Source organism: Symphalangus syndactylus, chromosome 1, assembly GCF_028878055.3.
Source record: "Symphalangus syndactylus isolate Jambi chromosome 1, NHGRI_mSymSyn1-v2.1_pri, whole genome shotgun sequence".
NCBI classification, from domain to species: domain Eukaryota; kingdom Metazoa; phylum Chordata; class Mammalia; order Primates; family Hylobatidae; genus Symphalangus; species Symphalangus syndactylus.
In genome coordinates, this window is record NC_072423.2 from 17014095 (window position 1) to 17032674 (window position 18580).

The 18580-nt window shown below is 37.3% G+C and overlaps 1 protein-coding gene across 1 annotated transcript in view; it reads right to left on the reverse strand.

Annotated features, from left to right (window-relative positions):
• Positions 1 to 18580, reverse strand: part of DOK6 (docking protein 6) — a 426698-nt gene that overhangs the window by 73252 nt on the left and 334866 nt on the right. The window contains exon 7 of the mRNA XM_055296826.2: positions 13734 to 13851. Coding sequence (XP_055152801.2) covers positions 13734 to 13851 — 118 coding nt within the window. The remainder of the gene's footprint in view (positions 1 to 13733; positions 13852 to 18580) is intronic.

Here is an 18580-nt window from a genome sequence, read left to right on the forward strand (position 1 = left end):
CAGAGTTGAGTGCAATGGCACAATCATAGCTCACTGTAGTCGGGAACTCCGGGGCTCAAGTGATCCTCCCACCTCAGCTTCCCGAGTATCTGGGACTACAGGTGTTCACCTAAAAACCATTTTTTTTTTTTTTTTTTTTTTTTTTTTACTGAGGTCTCAGTGTGTTGCCTAGAATGTTCTATGTTTTCAGTGTACCAGTCTTTCATATCCTTAAATTTATTCCTAAGTGTTCCTTTATCTTTGTCATCATTTTGATATATTTTCTTTATAACATTCATCAAGGTCTGAAATTATCCCATATATTATTTTCTTTACTTAATTTTTTTGGTATTTACTTTCATGTAAAATACCTAATTTCTTTTCTTCATCTGTCTGTCTCCAGCTATCTAGAAATAGCACATAAAGCAATTCAATGCATAGGTGGTAAATGGATAAATAAACGAACAAATTAATAAATCTGCTGTAGTTAGCTATGTGCCTTTTTAAAAAATAAGATTGTAACGTACATAGAGATGGTGACCACAGTGGTTTTGTGCTCTGTAAATGAGATACATCCCCAGGATCTGACACAGCCCCATAAATTTTGATTGAAAAAAAAATCAATTCTACTCCTAGAAATGTTATTATAAACATTATACACATATAATGTGTATAATGTATAAAAGATTATATACACATGTGCTTATTGAAACATTGTTTATAGTAGTAAAAAGCAAAGGATAAGGTACAGCATGCTAAACAGTAGAGCAATGGTTAAATAAGCTAGAGTTTGCTGTAGAATATTGTGCAGCCCTTAATTGCCACTTAGACTTTGTTTCACTTCTACCAGGATGCAAAAACATAGCAAGTAAGTGCATATGTGGTAGGATCTTAATTTTATAAATACATATATGAATTTTATCTTGACCTATAGTTTCATCTATGTATCTATACTCATATTTAAAAATGTTAATATATGGTAGTGATGATTTTTACCTTTTTATTCACATAAAATTTATTCACATTTACCTTTATTCTTCACGTCTTGAGTTTTCTCAACTAGGCTATATTTATTTTGCAATTATAAATTTGACTATTAATTTCAGTTAAATTTAATGTATTTATATCTTGGAATTCCATCAGATTTTCAGAAATCATACTGCCTTAACTTAAAAAGTTACTTTTCAATTGGAAGGTACAGAAATTGTTTAAGGGAAATAAATCTTGTCTAAGAAGACATTTACACTTTTGTTACGGAAGTCACATGAACTAACAACAGAGAATAACAACAGGGAGGCTCCATATGTCAGCATTAATGCCTAAAGAAAAGAAAAGGAAATATTTAGGAGAGTGGAAAGTGTAAGAAATAGAAGGGATTTGCAACAGGAAAAGTGATTCTGAAATCTCCAAAATAAGACACTTCTAAAGAAGTTGAAATGAGGGAGGAACACGTTTAAATGTGCTATAAAGCTTAGTTAAAAAGCTTGAAAAGCAATAATGAAAAGTAATGGCAACCCTCACGAGTTAAACTCATTAATTTACATATACGGTGTGCTTTAAATTGTTCCACAAAAAGAGCAAGGCTGTTATACGGGATTTTTAAAAGCAGAGCCCAAACTGTATACAAGTCATCTTTGGACACCACGGACTTTACACAAATTGCTTAGATGGCTTCCATCTGGGTTGTCTCATTTAAAGCACATTTGAGAAGAGCTGTTGCTTGCTTTTCAGAAGAATCATTCTCGTAAACCTTGATTATAGTTCAAAGAGAATGTCCCTGGGCAGAAGGGTAGAGATTATACATGTTTTCTTTCTCTCTGCTTAAACTCTGTTGCCTCAAGGTAGTTATGTAACTTACCTATCTGAGTGAAAATCTGGCTAGAAAGTCAAGACTGCCTGCATTCATAATCCCACGCTTTGTCCTTTGGCAAGTTATTTTATCTTTCTGTGCCTCGGTTTTCTTATTTGTAAAATGGGGACAATAATAGCCCCTACCCTGGAGAGTTGTTGGGAAGATTAAATATCATGAGACTGTCAAGTGCTGAGTAAATATGAGCCAAGCTGACAATGACGCCACCTCTCTCCATTTATAAAAACGCCACTCCTAACGATCTACCCTTGTGGTTTACATGAAATTACATTTGTGATAACACCTAGCATAATATCTTGTTCATAGAAGGTTGCTCAATAAAATACCCTTCTTCTTCCTACAAAAATTTTCAAACATGTTACACCTCCTCTCTTGCTATTGAGACCATGCAATCTGTTTGAAATCTGGTAAGTGGTTCACTGCCACCCATTTACTGATTGGAAAAGTTAAATGAACATTGAATGGCTGTTAAATTCTGAACCGGGGTGAGATCCCTGGCTTCCTGACTCTTAGTGTCTCATTGCTTTCAGAAGGATGAATTCAGTGCTGAGATCCAGGAAATAAGTAGTAGATTAGGAAATTAACTATTGGGATTTTTAATTTTACATACGTCAGTTTATTAGACATGCCTCTAAAGAAGCTGGGACATTAATGTAGAGACATCGTCAAACAGTAAAACTGATTATGCTCTACAATTTGCTTTTTTGTGGTTGTTTTTGCACAAAATGTGGGTTTTTGGTAAATGTAAGAACAATGCTAAATTGTACTATCAAAAGTTTGTCAATTTTAAAAATTTTCAAAAAGAAATTTATAAATGGTAAATCATTCTCAAAGAAAAGTTTCAACTCATCAGGTTGGTGTTTATTAGAGTTACAGATACAAGCACAGGATTTTTCTTAGATAACATCTTTTTTGAGCATATACAGAATCCTAAACGGGAAACGATAGAGCCGTAGACAATGGCTATTCTTCAAATGTATACTAGAGAGAAAACTTTACCATGTTTATCTGGAAGAATGAACTTTCATGATGAATAAAAAACTAAGTACAGCTTTTGTCTTAGAGTTGTAATTGTCAGTAAGAAATTTTGTTTCTAAAATAATTTTACATATATGTAAAAGACATTGATAATGTTTATCATTAATCATATATGTAAATGAGGTACTATGTCACTGAGAGTTTCATATCAAACTCCTCTTTCTAATATTATGAATAATAAAACAAAAAATAACACAAAAGTTCTAAACTCCTTACCAAACCAACATAATATAGCATGGCAACCAAAAATTTCTAAGAGCACTCCCAAACTACATTCTTCTTCCTAAATTAAATACAGGCATTACACACACACACACACACACACACACACACACACACACACGTGCTTCAAATCTCAGCATAAATTCCTCTTATATAAACATATAACCATGCTCCTGAGTTTCAAAATATTGGGTGGTTCGAAGTTCGAAGCAACAAATTTCCAATTAGTGTCTATTAATTGTTGGACAGCTGGCAGGTGCTAGAACTTTCAAAGAGGTTCTTCACACCTGCCCACCACTGTGCTAGATGTGAAGGACATATCCAGGCTTAAATCAACATGAACTCTGCAGTTTATTTTCTGGCAAGTATAATTTTAAGGATGTTAATTTCCTGATGTTTCTCATCTTTTGTTATCTTTCAATCATTATCAAGTCTCTGCCGTATTCTGCTTGGCAGGCAGAGGAAAATAAAGGAAAACTTGTTTAAAATACATGTATTGAACCTATAATTCAGGATGGGGAACATTTAGTTGAAGGGCCAGAGACAGAGATGACATTAAGAAAAATCAAACAAGAAATAGAGACCAAGGAGAAAAAAGGCAACTGAACATTTTTCCCTCTAGGGTCTTCTTTGTAGTTTACAATTTGTGAAGCTTAAGCTAATACATACAGGTTTGAGGGAAGCAATATGAGAAGCCATATATGATGAACCAGATGCTCCTCTCTTTCTCTGTGTATATATGTGTTTGTGTGTGGATATACATATACATAACAAAGACAGCTGGGCATCCATTTGTATTAAAATCTGTCTGTATTAACATTTGTCTGTATTAATTAATCTGGTTGTATTGACATTTCCCTGAACTAATATTATGTGCTGTTTATTCCCTTCTGAATAAAATCGAATATATATATGTATAATTTATTTGACATGCCTTTAATATATATTCCCCACAAAATTTGATTAATATAGAACTCAATATGTTACTTCTTTTATTTAAAAAATTCAGTAGGGGAAGCTTGATGGAGAAAAATATAGAAACTGAACAGATATCTTAATTTCCACCAAATTTGAATGAAAGAGAGTGAAGCAATTCATTTTAATAAAACCATTGGTGGATTATACTAATCCAGTGTAACATCTGGAAACTCTTAATCTTTTGTCTTTTAGTAATTACTTGTACATATCTGGTAAAAAGTGATTAAATGGCTGATTTGGTATATTTTACACTGAATCCTCTTCGGATTTTAATTTGGGTGATGCAGAAGAATTCAATTAGTAATGTAAATCTTGTTGCTCGCCTCTAGTCCAGCCAGTAGAATGCACTGTAAGAGAGAATCAGTGTAGTATTAACTGGCTTGAGAAAGCTAGTCCACATTAGGAAAGAGGCTGGGGCCTCATGGAGGAAGAAAGGTCTCTGAAAGGCTTCTGGGCAGTTAGGGTAAGCTAATTAGTAAGAACTGATTTGGGGCGGGAGGGTAAGTAGTAGGGTGGGTATGGATGAGTATGTTTGGGTAGGGGCATCTCCTCTGCACTGGGCTGAGCTAAATACAGTCCTTCCATGAGTTCTGCAAACCTTGGGTTGGAAAAGAGGCTCTAGTTTGCCTTAGGTTACCTGGACTGAGCAATATAAGGCATGGGAGAAGTGGTTTATCTGTTTAAGGTGGCATGGCTTGTTTACACTCACTGATGAGAAGAAAAAACTTAAATGAAGACTTCAGATTGAATTTTTTTTCCTTGTATTAAAAACTTTGAGAGTTAAGCCGGGATTTAGTTTTTCTAAAAACTTAAAAACTAGAAACCATTTATTAAAGCTAGATTTTTTTTTTTCTTTTGAGATAAACTTTCTCACTCCGTCGCACAGGCTGGAGTGCAGTGGTGCAATCTTGGCTCACCGCAGCCTCCGCCTCCCGGGTTCAAACTATTCTTGTGCCTCAGCCTCCTGAGTAGCTGGAATTACAGGTGTGAGCCACCATGCCTGGCTAATTTTTTTTGGTATTTTTAGTAGAGACAGGGTTTTGCCATGTTGGCCAGGCTGGTCTCGAACTCCAGGCCTCAAGTGATCTGCCTGCCTCAGCCTCCCAAAGTGTGGGAATTACAGGAGTGAGCCACCACGCCTGGCCTAAAGCTAAATTTTCATAGTCCTTAGAACCAAACAAATTTCCCCAAGCACAGTAAGAACTCTGTAATAATATTTCCAAGTCAACACTGGAATAAACAGGAGTAGGACAGCCTATCTGCCTCTGCCAGAAAAAAGAAACTTCATAGTGAGAGTTTGGTTTACAGCAGACTCTTAAACAACACAGTATGGACTGCATGGGTTCATTTATATGTGGATTTTCTTCCATCTCTGCCACTCCTGAGACAGCAAGACCAGCCTCTCCTCTTCCTCCTCCTCCTCAACCTACTCAATTTAATGATCCACCTCCACTTAATGAATAGTAAACATATATTCTCCTCTTTATGATTTTCTTAATAACATTTTCTTTTCTCTAGCTTACTTCTTTATTGTAAGAATACAGTATATAATACTTGTAAACCAAAATATGCATTAATTGATTATATTGTCAGAAAGGTTTCTGGTCAACAGCAGACTATTAGTAGTTAAGTTTGGGGGTGTCAAAAGTTGTACATTGATTTTATTTTTTAAATAAATAATTTCGACTTTTCTTTTAGATTCAGTGGGTACATGTGCAGGGTTGTTAGCTGGGTATATTGCATGATGCTGAGGTTATGGTTACGACTGATCCCATCATCCAGGTGGTGAGCATAGTACCCAATAATTAGTTTTCAACCCTTGCCCTCCACCTTCTTCAGTGTCTACTATGGCCGTACTTATGTCCATGTGTAACCAATGTTTAGCTCCCACTTATGAGTGAGAATGTGTGGTATTTGGTTTTCTGTTCAATTTGCTTAGGCTAATAGCCTCCAGCTACATCCATGTTGCTACAAAGGACCTGCTTTCATTCTTTTTTTATGGCTGTGTAGTATTCCATGGTGTATATGTACCACAATTTCTTTATCCAATCCACCGTTGATGGGCGCCTAGGTTGATTTCATGTCTTTGCTATTGTATACACTGGTTTTAGCTGTGCAGGGGTGGGGTAGGCACCTCAACCCCCATGTTGTTCAAGGGTCAACTGTACTTTAATATATTAATAATAGTTAATAATTATTGAATGTTGACATCTTATGTTGATGATCTCATTTAATGAGATCATGAGAGGTAATACTATCTTCTTTTAGATATCAAGGAATAAGCTCAGAAAGGTTGAGTAAATTGCTCACAAATCACATCAGTTAGTAGTGGTAAAGTTAATATTCAAACTCAGGTCTATTTGACTCCAAAACTCAAGATTTTAACCTCTATGGGTAACATCTTCAAGATAATTGAGCCCCAAAATTTGTTTGATAAAATCTTTCACAAAATTCCTGCCTCACAATCCAGTGGAATAAGTAGGTTTGTAAACAAACACATTCATTTAATAAAGTTATACACAAATGTCTCCGGGAGCATGGAAAAGGAGGCAATTAATTAAGACTGCAGGATATGAGGATCATTTCCCAGTGGGAATATTTCGTGCATTTTTATGGTGTCTGCTTTAGGGAATAACCGATTCATTTATCTCTAAAAACTGACATCCAGGGATACATTTCCTGCCTTTGACTTACCTTTCTTAAGGTATGGGCATGCAATAAATGTTTATAAATAAGGTTTAATAGAAGTGTTGCTTCTAGAAAGTGGCTCATGTTTTAAGGGCTGTTGCCAAATGGCTACCAGGCTTCATTTTACTTCTGTTGCAAATTTCTGTGTTTTTTAAAACTGGCTATCAGAGGCTTTTATTAGCTTTGAACTTGAAAAACAAAATAGAAAATCTCAATACAAGCAATTTATATACAATGCAGTTTGAATGGACAGTAGAGAAGGACAGGAGGTCATTGCTGAACAAAGAGGAAACAAAATCTTTGATTTACCTCCTTAATCTATTGCAGAACTCTATTTACCATTTTCTGAAGGTTATCTCTAATTCTTATTGCCTATTTCCATCCTGTCCTTCTGAGAAATTGAAGCCACAGACACCCTTTCCGTGAGCGTCAAATGCCTTCTGGTGATTAGGTATGCTTCTGTGCTGACATTGGTGGTCTGTAGCTTAATTATGGATATATAGGGCCAAAGCTGGCCTGTGGATATTAATCAGTGTTACTGAAAGCAGAACTCCTAAAGCTACCACCTTTACAGATGGTATATCCAATCATTCTTGATTCAAAGAGTGTAGTTGTTCAAACTGTTTAAAAAAAGGAGTCAAAGTATATTCCACATTATTTTATGTGAAAATAAGGGATTATCATATGTATTAGTCCATTCTCATGCTGCTATTACAAAATACCTGAAACTGAGTAATTTATAAAGAAAAGAGGCTTAATTGGCTCACAGTTCTGCATGGCTGGGAAGGCCTCAGGAAACTTACAATCCCAGTGGAAGGGGAAGCAAACACGTCCTTCTTCACATGGTGGCAGGAGAGAGAATTGGAGCATGAAGGGGAAAAAGCCCCTTATAAAACCATCAGATCTCATGAGAACTCACTCACTATCACAAGAACTCACTCACTATCACAAGAACTGCCCCCATTACCTAATGACCTCCCATGAGGCCCCTCCCCCAACATGTGGGGATTACAATTCAGATTACAATTCAAGATGAGATTTGGGTGGGGACACAGAGCCAGATCATATCATCATACATCAGAGAACGTTTAGTCATCACGTGCAGTCCCGTAAACCTGCTCATTGGGCAGTGTTCAGCTCATATTCTTGGCCCTCATTCTCACTATTAGTTTATAAAGGAAGAACATGAACTAACCCGAAGAAAGCAGCAGGTGTAGAGAGACAGATTTTGAGCCATCATGTTAAAGGGACAGATCTAGCATTTCACAGTCCTCCCTGTGTTCATGAAAATAAAGACTAGTAGTAGCAAGTATCTGTGCTCAGTCAAAATGATCCTAAAGCAAAAAGCAGAAATGCCAACAAACCCCTCACCCTGTGCAAGAAGAGCATGGGGCTCACATGTGGGACTAGACACGTTTCCTTGATAGAGAAGAGAATTTTTCTCAGGTCCACCCTCACGGAGGAGGATGTGGTCCTGATGTCACGTATCTCCATGTATGCTTTAGAATGCATTGCTAATTCACTTTAGAATTCAATAGGCTTTACTGGTACCGTCAATGGCTTTTACTGGTTTGATTTGTCATTTTCAATAAATGCTTTTGTCATCTTCACAAATGCTGACTTAAAAACCCTGCTGTATAGCCTGTTATCTAAATATGTCGAATGGTGATGAAAAGTCAAGGTGAGAGCCCGAAAGTAAGAAAAACTCAGTAATCTGATTTCCTTTTTTTTTCTTTTTCTTTCTTTTTACCCTTTCCTGTGCTCCCCTCCTCAACTTCTCTGTATTTCTTTCTTTCTCTTTTTTTAATGATTGTTCCTCAGGGCTTTCAAAACATTTCCTACTACCTTTCCCAATGCCATGGAAATACAATTGTATGAATATTAAAACAAATAGTATGTATTCACTTCAGAGTTGCGAGTTTAAAATCATGTTCACCCCTTTACGGTTTAGGTTTCCCTCAGTCTAGAGGCAACATCTCTAGTATGAGTGTGATATAAACATTTTTCATAAGCACAGAGGAAGTTAGAGAAGTATACATAAAAAATTACTTTCTAATACAAATCAACCATCCTTATGATAATCTGGCAAAAAAGAAAAGTAATGTCTGTTTACTACTTTTGCAAGAAGAGGTGGCATAACTCAACCTGCTGCAAACCACTTAGGGACAGAGATTTTTAAACAGTAGCTGATAAGTACTTAGTACAACATGTGTTTGTTAGAAGCGAATTATTCCCTTTTTCACTCTTTTGATTCCAGACTACTAGAATACAATGGGGAAATCACATCCACTTATTCTTTGAGAGCACCCTTCTGGGAGTAGCATGGAAAGATTAGGCAGATTGTATTGGAGATTCTTATTCTCCAAAGATGAAGGTAGATGCAGGATCTCTGTCCTGATATGTCAATCTTTACGTGTGTATCTAGCAATGGATGAGCGAAATGAATACAGCAAAACTAAGTCAAAGCTTTGAGGCTGACAGGCAACTGAAGTTATAGGTAAGTCTTACTATAGAATGAATTTGTTTTCATGCCATGCATTTAAAAAAATTTGAGTACATGTGCTGCTTATTAATGAATCTTAATCTCGTAAACTTTAAATATATGAAAGTTTTCTGCTTTTGTTTTCTGAATGAGGTCTGCTAAATTTAATTCATATTGATCTCAGCTTCACCTAAAAAATATTTGAAAATTGTAAAGATATATTTTTATTCCTCAGTGCTACCTGCGGTTTACTTGACAATGATATATTCCCACATTGCCAGACTTTTACTTCGATTTGGTAAAATCAGTGATGACACATGGCTGACGATATTCTCCTTTTTGTAAAGAAGAGGTGATGCCACTTCAAGGAGCACAGATGAAAAAGTGAGATTCAAAATAACTAGACTTTTTAAAAATTATTTTTTTAAGACAGGGTCTTGCTGTTTAGCCCAGGCTACAGTGCAGTGGTGTGATCATGGCTTACTGCAGCCTCAACTTCCCAGGTTCAGTGACCTTCCCATCTCATCCTCCACAGTAGCTAGGACTACAGGTGTGTGCCATCATACCCTGCAATATTTATTTATTTATGCAGAGATGGAATCTCACTATATTGCCCAGACTGGTCTCAACTCCTGGGCTCAAGCAATCCTTCTGCCAAGTTGCCAGCTTGGCCCTCTTTTGAACTTTCCCTCTTTTCTTTTCTTCTTTTCCGTACTGTTCTAAAGCTTTTTAATACATGCTCACTTCTGCTCTGAAACTTGCCTAGGTCTCTCTATCTGCCTTATGCCCCTCAGTAGTATTCTTTCTTCTGAGGAGGCAAGAACTGAGGTTGCTGTGGACCTGTATGGATTCGCCACTGGTAACTTGAGTAACTCGGACATCTGCCACTGCTAACATATTTGGTCCACATGACTCAGATACCTTCCTAGTGGCCACTGAGCTCCAGACAATCCTCAGTGAGGAAAACCATCCTCTCAATATTCAAGAGTCACCCTTCTAGAGAGGACCTCTGCACTGCCCATCAGTGGGACAAGACAGTGGTGAAATCTTGCCCCTGTCTCCCTGGGACCTGGCTGGATACCACTTTCACCAACTGATGCACGCAACTCAGCCCTGACGGGTAGCAAGGAGCCAAGATCCACCCAACCATGACCACCCCTCTGTCAGCAGGAAGCAGTTACAGAAGACAGAAGTCATCCATTTTGGATGACAGACCTTCATCCAAAGATTTGAGGTCTTGGACTCTTGAGGTGAGAAATGTTACAGCAGGTAGCTAGTCATGTATAAGCAGGGCAAGAGAGAGAAGCCCCCCCGCCTCCCAACACACACCAGGAGTGTTGGGCAACAATCAGTTGATGGTCAGGCGGTTGTTAACTGTTTTGGTAAAGTAATCATTGGTGGCAGCCGGCCCCAGGGAAAGGCAGGCTCTTAATAGATAGAAAACAGCTGAAACTGATCAGCAGCTTCCCAGTAAGATTTCAGGAGTAGTAATAATTGGTCACAGGCGGCCCCCGGGAAAGGGCGGTTCCTACTAGATAGAAAACACCTGAAACTGATCAGCAGCTTCCCAGTAAGATTTCAGGAGTAGTAATAATTGGTCACAGGCGGCCCCCGGGAAAGGGCGGCTCCTACTAGATAGAAAACACCTGAAATTGATCAGCAGCTGCCCAGTAAGATTTCAGGAGTAGGGAGAAGTAATGCAAGATCCCGGAAGTATGACAACCCGAAGTATAAAACCCGCAGTCAAGAGGCCAAGCTGCGCGCTTGGTTTCTCAAGGCGCCTGCTTTGCTGTCTCTCAAGGTGAACTTTCCTTCTTTTTCTTTCCCTTTTCCTTGCTGTTCTTAAAGCTTTTTAATAAACTCTCACTTCTGCTCTGGGAAAAAAAAAATCAAACTCTCAACAGTGCTGGGATTACAGGGATGAGCCACAGTACTCAGGGGATAACTAGACTTAGTGTAGTTTTGTGAAAAACATACGTATTCGTGGAAGGGTGCTGAGGTTCTGAATTTCTTTTTATTTCTTCTTTTCAATAGTTTCTTTCTACCCTGATTCCATTAGGGACTAGCACCTAGTAAAAAAAACTACTGAGGCTCCTTGCTGTCTACATTTCTTCTTTTCAATAGTTTCTTTCTACCCTGATTCCATTAGGGACTAGCACCTAATAAAAAAACTACTGAGGCTCCTTGCTCTCTACTTGTTTTGACTATCACAACAGAACGAAGGAAGAATAAAATACTTGACTATTATCAAAGTATAACTAACAACTCTATATCTGTTTATTCATCTCTATGTTACATGCCTGCCTACTGCCTACTATCAACCATCTATCAACTTATCTGGATACTTAAATTCTTATATATATATGTATAACGCTGAAGGGTATACAGGGTGGTAAAATGTATTGCTCTAAGAAGCACACAGTACAAAAAGTAAACCCACAGTATAGTGAAATGTAACTTCTGTTGAATATATTTTATAAATATTTGACTTAAGTAATTACCTTAGTCAATGCATATTTTTTAATCACCACCAACCAACCAGAGAAGCATGAAATATTGAGATTATGTAAATAAATCTTAATTGAAAAGGCATGTCAAGGCCTTAACTTTGCTGGAAGTTAACATCAGTGAGATAAGCGTTTCAATCAGTTATATCTATACAATATATAAATCAACATCTTCAAGAAGTCTGGCAATGTTTTAGGATATTCCAGTGCATTCTAGTTTTTTATCGGATGCAAAACAAATTATTGCAGAAATTGTGTATCAGTCTAAATCTTAGCTCTGTCCTCAGAAAACGTTTCCTTCATACTACCATGAAAACGAGAGTTTTTATTTTCTGGAATTATAGGCCAAACCCTTGACAAAAACTAGAGTTGACATTATACTACTTCTGACCTATTCCCACATTTTTTGTATTAAGAGCATTAATCTCACTTTTATTGCTTAGAAATTTGATAGTTTTTTCATTTAAACATTTTAGTTTGTTTTCAAGTGAATATCAATATTTACACATACGTTTAAATAAAAATCTTATATTACAGGCATATTTTCAAATTATTTTTCATTCCAGAAATAGGCAAGGTTAATTTTGCATGATCATGACTCAGGCAATTTGAGTGTGTGGCTGCTGTCATTTGAACAGGGAAATAAAAGCATGAGATACTCATCTTCTCTTTCCGATTCTTGAAATTGCCAAACCAGTCCCCACTCCTCGCTTTTCTTAACCCTCTAATTCTTATTCTATTAAATATTTTCTCATACAAAGAACAAAGGTAATAACTCTTAAATACAGGCAGTCCAGTTGGCCATAAGAGTCCCTTTAAAATGTAAAATGTAATTGCCTTCAGTAATTGACTAAAACCATTCCAACTGCTTTGCCTTGTAGAACATATCTTTAACCATTAATTTCCATGATGTAACTCCATTAGTCTAGTTTGGAAACCCTGGCAAGCAAATACTACTATAAAAAGACACATTACTTCAGTTTGCTTGCAACAGAAATATTTCTTCTTGTCAAAACTTACAGCATTGTTAATGGTGAGCAAAAGCTAACGTGTGAAAGAAAAACAGCCTGAATGCCTAACTGCCAGAGGGTCATAATTGGTCATTCTTTCCCCAGATATTTTTTGGATGCTTATTACATTCAAGCCTGTAGTGCTCAATGTTTGTTGGATGAGTAAGTGCTCTCGGCTGTGTGTGTTTCAGCCTTATTTTCTTAGTTTCTTGCTTCCTCGTGTTGGCTAGCTGTTGGTCAGTTGCTTGTAGTCCGTCAAATATTTTATTTGAAGGGTAAGATTATTCAGTTTAAAACAAAAGGGAAGGAACAGGAATACGACTGCCGAAGCTGGGTTGTTTGCTGCTGTTAGTCAAAAATCTGCTAGTTATTTGATTCATCTGGCAAGCTATTCCTATGCTAGCTAATTAACCATTTATCATTAGAAAAAGTACAAAGGCAAAGTATCTACACGTGGCCCCTTCTACCCTGCACCCTCTCCAAATGGTTTCTGTATTAAGGCTTTGACTAAACTTTAAGACTTTCATGGGTAGGTTTATGTACCAGTTTATGGCAGAGCCTTAAAGCCTGAAGTCAGCCTCCTGAACTGATATTGAATCCTTTCAAGGAAAAAAAGATGGGGAAAAAAGAAATCCTTCATAAAACACAGCATGAAGCAGACCTCAGCATTAGCTTTTAGCTTCTGATAATGTGCTTGGTATAATGTTTTAGTCAAATTCTTGTGCCAAATTGGGTCCTTAGCCCTCAAAGTAATTTTTGAAATATTTTTTACCATGAGTATATGAAATGATAGCTTTTAAAAAGCCACTGTAAATCTCAGCTCTCACTGCGGCCAGTGACAGCTGATAAATGGGAATGGGAGGAAAAGCAAGCAATGCAAATACAAAGCAATTTGCATGACTTAGTCCACCTGGAGGAAGCTACTGGAGGCGCTGCTTTCTTACTTTAAAGTGACTTGCCTTGCAAACTGTAGATTTCACCAACGCTGTTCTGACGAGTGATGTGATGCCAGTACGCGCTGCGAGGAAGAGATATTGATTTGGATAATGTCATTGGTTCAGTCAAGCTTGTCTGAAGCTAAAAGAGAAAAGAAAATGTGTTTTAGGCCTTGTTTAAAATATTAAACTGAAATCTGCTCTTTTAAATGTTCAGGGTTAAATGTGAGTGACAGATGATAGAATCTGCTATAGATACCTGCATGATCCCCGGTGTAAGGATAACTCTTAAAAAGGTAAAATCATTACTTAAAAATACGAACGAAAGGAATACTTGTAAACAATTTAATCTAACTCATTAATTAAGAAGAGAACATTAAGATGGTACAAACGATTCCAATGACTGGTAGCAATGGGGAATGCTGGCAAACACTCAGGGCATGATCAGTTGTACTCACTCCACCGACAAAGTTATTTACATTTCTATGGACAAGAATTATTTACATTACTCTCAGCTTTCTACAACTTACGGAGTTGTAAAATAACTCAGAAAATAAAGGTGCCAGCCTCTTCAGCAGCAGAGACCCATGAAAGGTTTACAGAATACCCGTTATTTTTTTTTTTTTTTTTTTACCCATTTCAATCTCTAAAAATTTTTCCTTACACTTCCTCCCAACCTTACACAATGGATATTTTCTCAAATAGGCCTTTTTCCTTACCCCTGTGATAGAATCTTGTACATATTAAAAAGGGTATTCTCTGAGAAACACTGATAAAATTGTGGCATGTTTGTTTATTCGAAACATACATTTTAAGGATTGCTGAGAAGATTCACACAATACATTGATTCACACAATTACATTGCATTTTCAAGAAATAGTTTTTTATTAATGCAGAAGTTTCAAGAAACATGCAGAAATGTTTTATTTCGTCTTGCACACGTCTCTGACCCAACCTGAGGAAATGTTTACTTTTTGACAGACAATGAGCAATCCTCTAATGAATAAAATCTCACATTTTCTCTTTATTTAATGCCTGACCCTGGGCAAAACAGAGTTGCAAAGATCATCTCTGTCAAATCTAGGCTTTGCATGCCTTTCTGCTACTGTGGTGTGTACCTCCCATGGTGCACCTGCACACTCTGTGCCCGGCCCTCGATGCTTGGATGGGTCACATACTTCTGCATCCAGCATTGGATTTGACTCTTACCACCCTTCATAGAAGATGCTAACAGGAAAGTAGTACCTGATATGACACACCAGGTCTTTCAAGGCTACATAAAACTAAGGTTCTTACATTTTAATAGAAAGCGGAATTAAAGAGCTTGAACATACTTATTTCATTTTACTTTCTTAGTAGTAAGGCATTTCTGGAGCTGCTACGTCTTGTCACAGAAGTGCCATACTCGGTCTATTTAAAAGTCCGGCACTGTTGAGGTATATTTCTTCTTTTAAAGATGGCTCCAAATGGTAACTTTGCTGCCATTCTTTGTTTTTCAAAATTTGGTAGACTTCAAAGTTTTCCTGCTTATTACATAAACAGGTGAACTATCCACATCCACATCCTGTGGTTGGTGTTTATAGGGGTGGGGTTCTAAGGAGACAAGTTTCTGGGTTATCGTAGAGCAGTGCTTTCAGAATCTTTGGTTTGGTAACAATAACGGCAGGAGAAGGCCAAATGCCTAGGCAGATAAGAAAGGGTCCCCGGGGAACATCTGACCCACCCAGGTCATTGTGCATAGGGGACTTGTCTAAACAAAAGCCCACGTAAAAAAAGTTCTCTCAACACCTTTGCAGTAAAGGATACGAATGAATGTGGGGTGGCTCAGACTAAGGGCCCACATGTGCACTGGAAAAAATGGGGCAGAGCCACCAGGAAATCACACCTGATGCAGGGGAAGAGCCTGGCCCCTCAGCTCCTGTGCAGTGGCCTTGTGTTCAATCTGTGAAGTGGGAGCTGGCTGGCGGGGGGACCCCTCTCTTTGCTGAGAGCTCCCCTTTAGCTTAATAAACTCCGCTTTCCTCACCCGTCAATGTGTTCACATGCCCAATTTTTCCTGGTTGTGAGACAAGAACCTGAATTTAGCTGAACTAAGGAGGAAAAAAATCAGCATCAACAATGGAGGTTTCCAGTTTTACCCCGGACCTAACAGTGGGGGACTCTGCAGGTAGGGCTATGCACGTTAATTTTATGAAAGCATTATTGGGAGAAAAGATAGGACTTTCATCTTTAAAGCCAATTTCCCATATGGGGCATAAACTTAATTAAACACATAAATCTTCAATTCATGTCAGCAATGCCCATTAATAACAATCCATAGATTCAATCTCATATTAATCACGGTTCTGTCTACTGTCTACTCTTTATGTATTATAATTTTTTTCTAATGTATTATAATTTATTACTCAGCATACAGTAGATCATTGATGGCAAATCTTTCCAAAATGTGATGAAAGTGCTTTTTCTTTTTATTCTGGGAGACATTTTTCTTCCCAAATGGTCAGTTTTAAGCATCAGGGAAAACAGAGTAAGCATTTTTGTTTGCTGGAAATATAATGGGAAGCCACTGGATAATAATTTTTCCACATGATTTCTGAATCACCCTGTATTGTTTCACACCTCATGTTTCTCTACTCTTCCCTCTTCATTGTTTTCATGTTCTAGGATGCTTTTAATGATATTCTATTTCTTGTTCCTTAGGTTTCTCTTTTCTACTTCCATAATTTATTGAAAAATGGAAAATTTGTATTTAAAAAATTGATCATGGATTTTCTTGGGATCTTTGCCAGGGATACAAATCTAGTTCCCCATTTCTCAGATGTCTAAATGTTCCCTGGACTTTAGAGTCCATTCCCCATGTGTACCTATGTATCGAGTACCTGCTGTGGACTGAACTGTATTCCCCCACAAATTCATATGTTAAAGCACTATCCCCCAAATGACTATATTTGAAGATGAGGCTTATTAAAGAGGTTAATGAAGGTTAAAGGAAGACATAAGTGCGGGGACCCTAATCAATTAGGACTTGTGCCCTTAGATTGAAGACGAAGAGACACAGGGATAAATATTCACAGAGGAAAGGCTATTAAGGACACAGCAAGGAAGCTCTCATCTAAAAGTCAAGAGAGACCTCATGAGAAACCAACCCTGCAGGTATCTTGGTTTTTGCACTTCCAGCCTCCAAAACTGAGAAAATAAATTTCTGTTGTTTAACCCGTCCAGTTTGTGGTATTTTGTTACAGCAGGCTGAGCAAACTAATATGAGTACTCTGTCATGGGGAATCTAAGAGGTGTAGAATCTGTCTGATTTAACCAGCAATTTTTAACTTTGTTATGAACTTAAAGCAATGTATTAGAAATTGACCTGTTTGATTTGTGCAGTGACTAAGACAGTATTTCAAGCACTCTTGATAAAACTATTTTTTTTTTTTTTTTTTTTTTTTTTTTTTAGATAGGGTCTCACACTGTTGCCCAGGCTGGAGTGTGGTGCAATCTTGGCTCACTGCAACCTCTGCCTCCCAAGCTCAAATTCTGCCACCTCAGCCTCCCGAGTAGCCTGGATTACAGGTGTAAAACTTTTGATGACAGGCTTCAAGAGGACACACATCCTTAACTATTTAATTAAAACTCATCCTTAACTATTTTCATATTATAATGCTTCAATTAAAAGCATTAAGAAAAAACAAAACTTAAAATGCTATAGTAATTTCTTAATTGAAAAAGCAATGCATCAATTTGACCAGGAGGATTTTTAGGATCATAAAAGTATGTATATCAACAAAATACATGACAACTTATATTGCAAATATTTGTTTAGAAATCTCACGATTTTTTATATAATGTATTTTAAGAAATTAAACAAGATGGATACATGTGTTTGAAGTTCTTTCGTTCCTTCTCTGCAAGGGTCTGCTGTATTGATTCTTTCAGTGGACTTAGTAAAAAAAAAAAAAAAAAAAAAATTCTCAAACAGCTATATAAATTCTGCAATCTTTGTGCCAGAATTCCTTTGGTATTTATAAGACTGTTTCCTGTAGACGATGCTTCTCCTTTTTGCATAGGATTAGGATTTAGAAAGGATGCTCTAGCATACATGCAGAAATCAACTGGATTAGGAGGCATTGATTCAGTTCTTGATACACTTGCCATCACTTTTTGCCATTTTTGGTTCTAACTCCCTCTTCTATTCTTTTGAAACAGCAGTCAGTTTTCTAGGATATAAGCAATGAATCAGGAGTTACTTATTTAGCGTCTAGAAAGAGTAGAGATCACAGCTCAAGTAAGCCTGAAGAGTAGTTAAAATATTCGTGCTTTGAGAGGGACAACCGACACATCTCATCACAAAGCCAACAATCTGAGAATTTAACCCCAAAGTGTGCCATGTGGAGACTGCATTGGTACCTTTGTTTGAATATAACACAGGTGAGAGTTATGCTGTCCTCAGGTTGATGAAAATAGACCCTTCTCCCCAACCAGAAAAGTTTAGATTTAGAGGGCTGTCGTAAAGACAAACAAGGGTGGGTTCCTTGTGTTTTTCCCATTTAGGCAATATATAAATAAATACACTTATCTTTTATTTGTAAATATTTGAGTTTCATAGATGATATCAAAGAGATTCCAACCCTCATCTCTCTCTCCTCCCCTAAACTTTGGAAGATTCTTTTGAACACATTTCATTGAAAAGGTCACCTTTAGGAAACAATGTGTCCTGTGTCACTCTGGCTTTGCACTTTTGTTACCATCTTTTCAAGTATGTTTGTACAGCAAACAGCCTCAGAAGATAGAAATGTCTTCCTCCAGGCAGAGGGCAGATTTGTTTCCTGACCAGGACAGTACAGATCCTATCTTCCTCCAAGGCAAAGGCTGGGCAG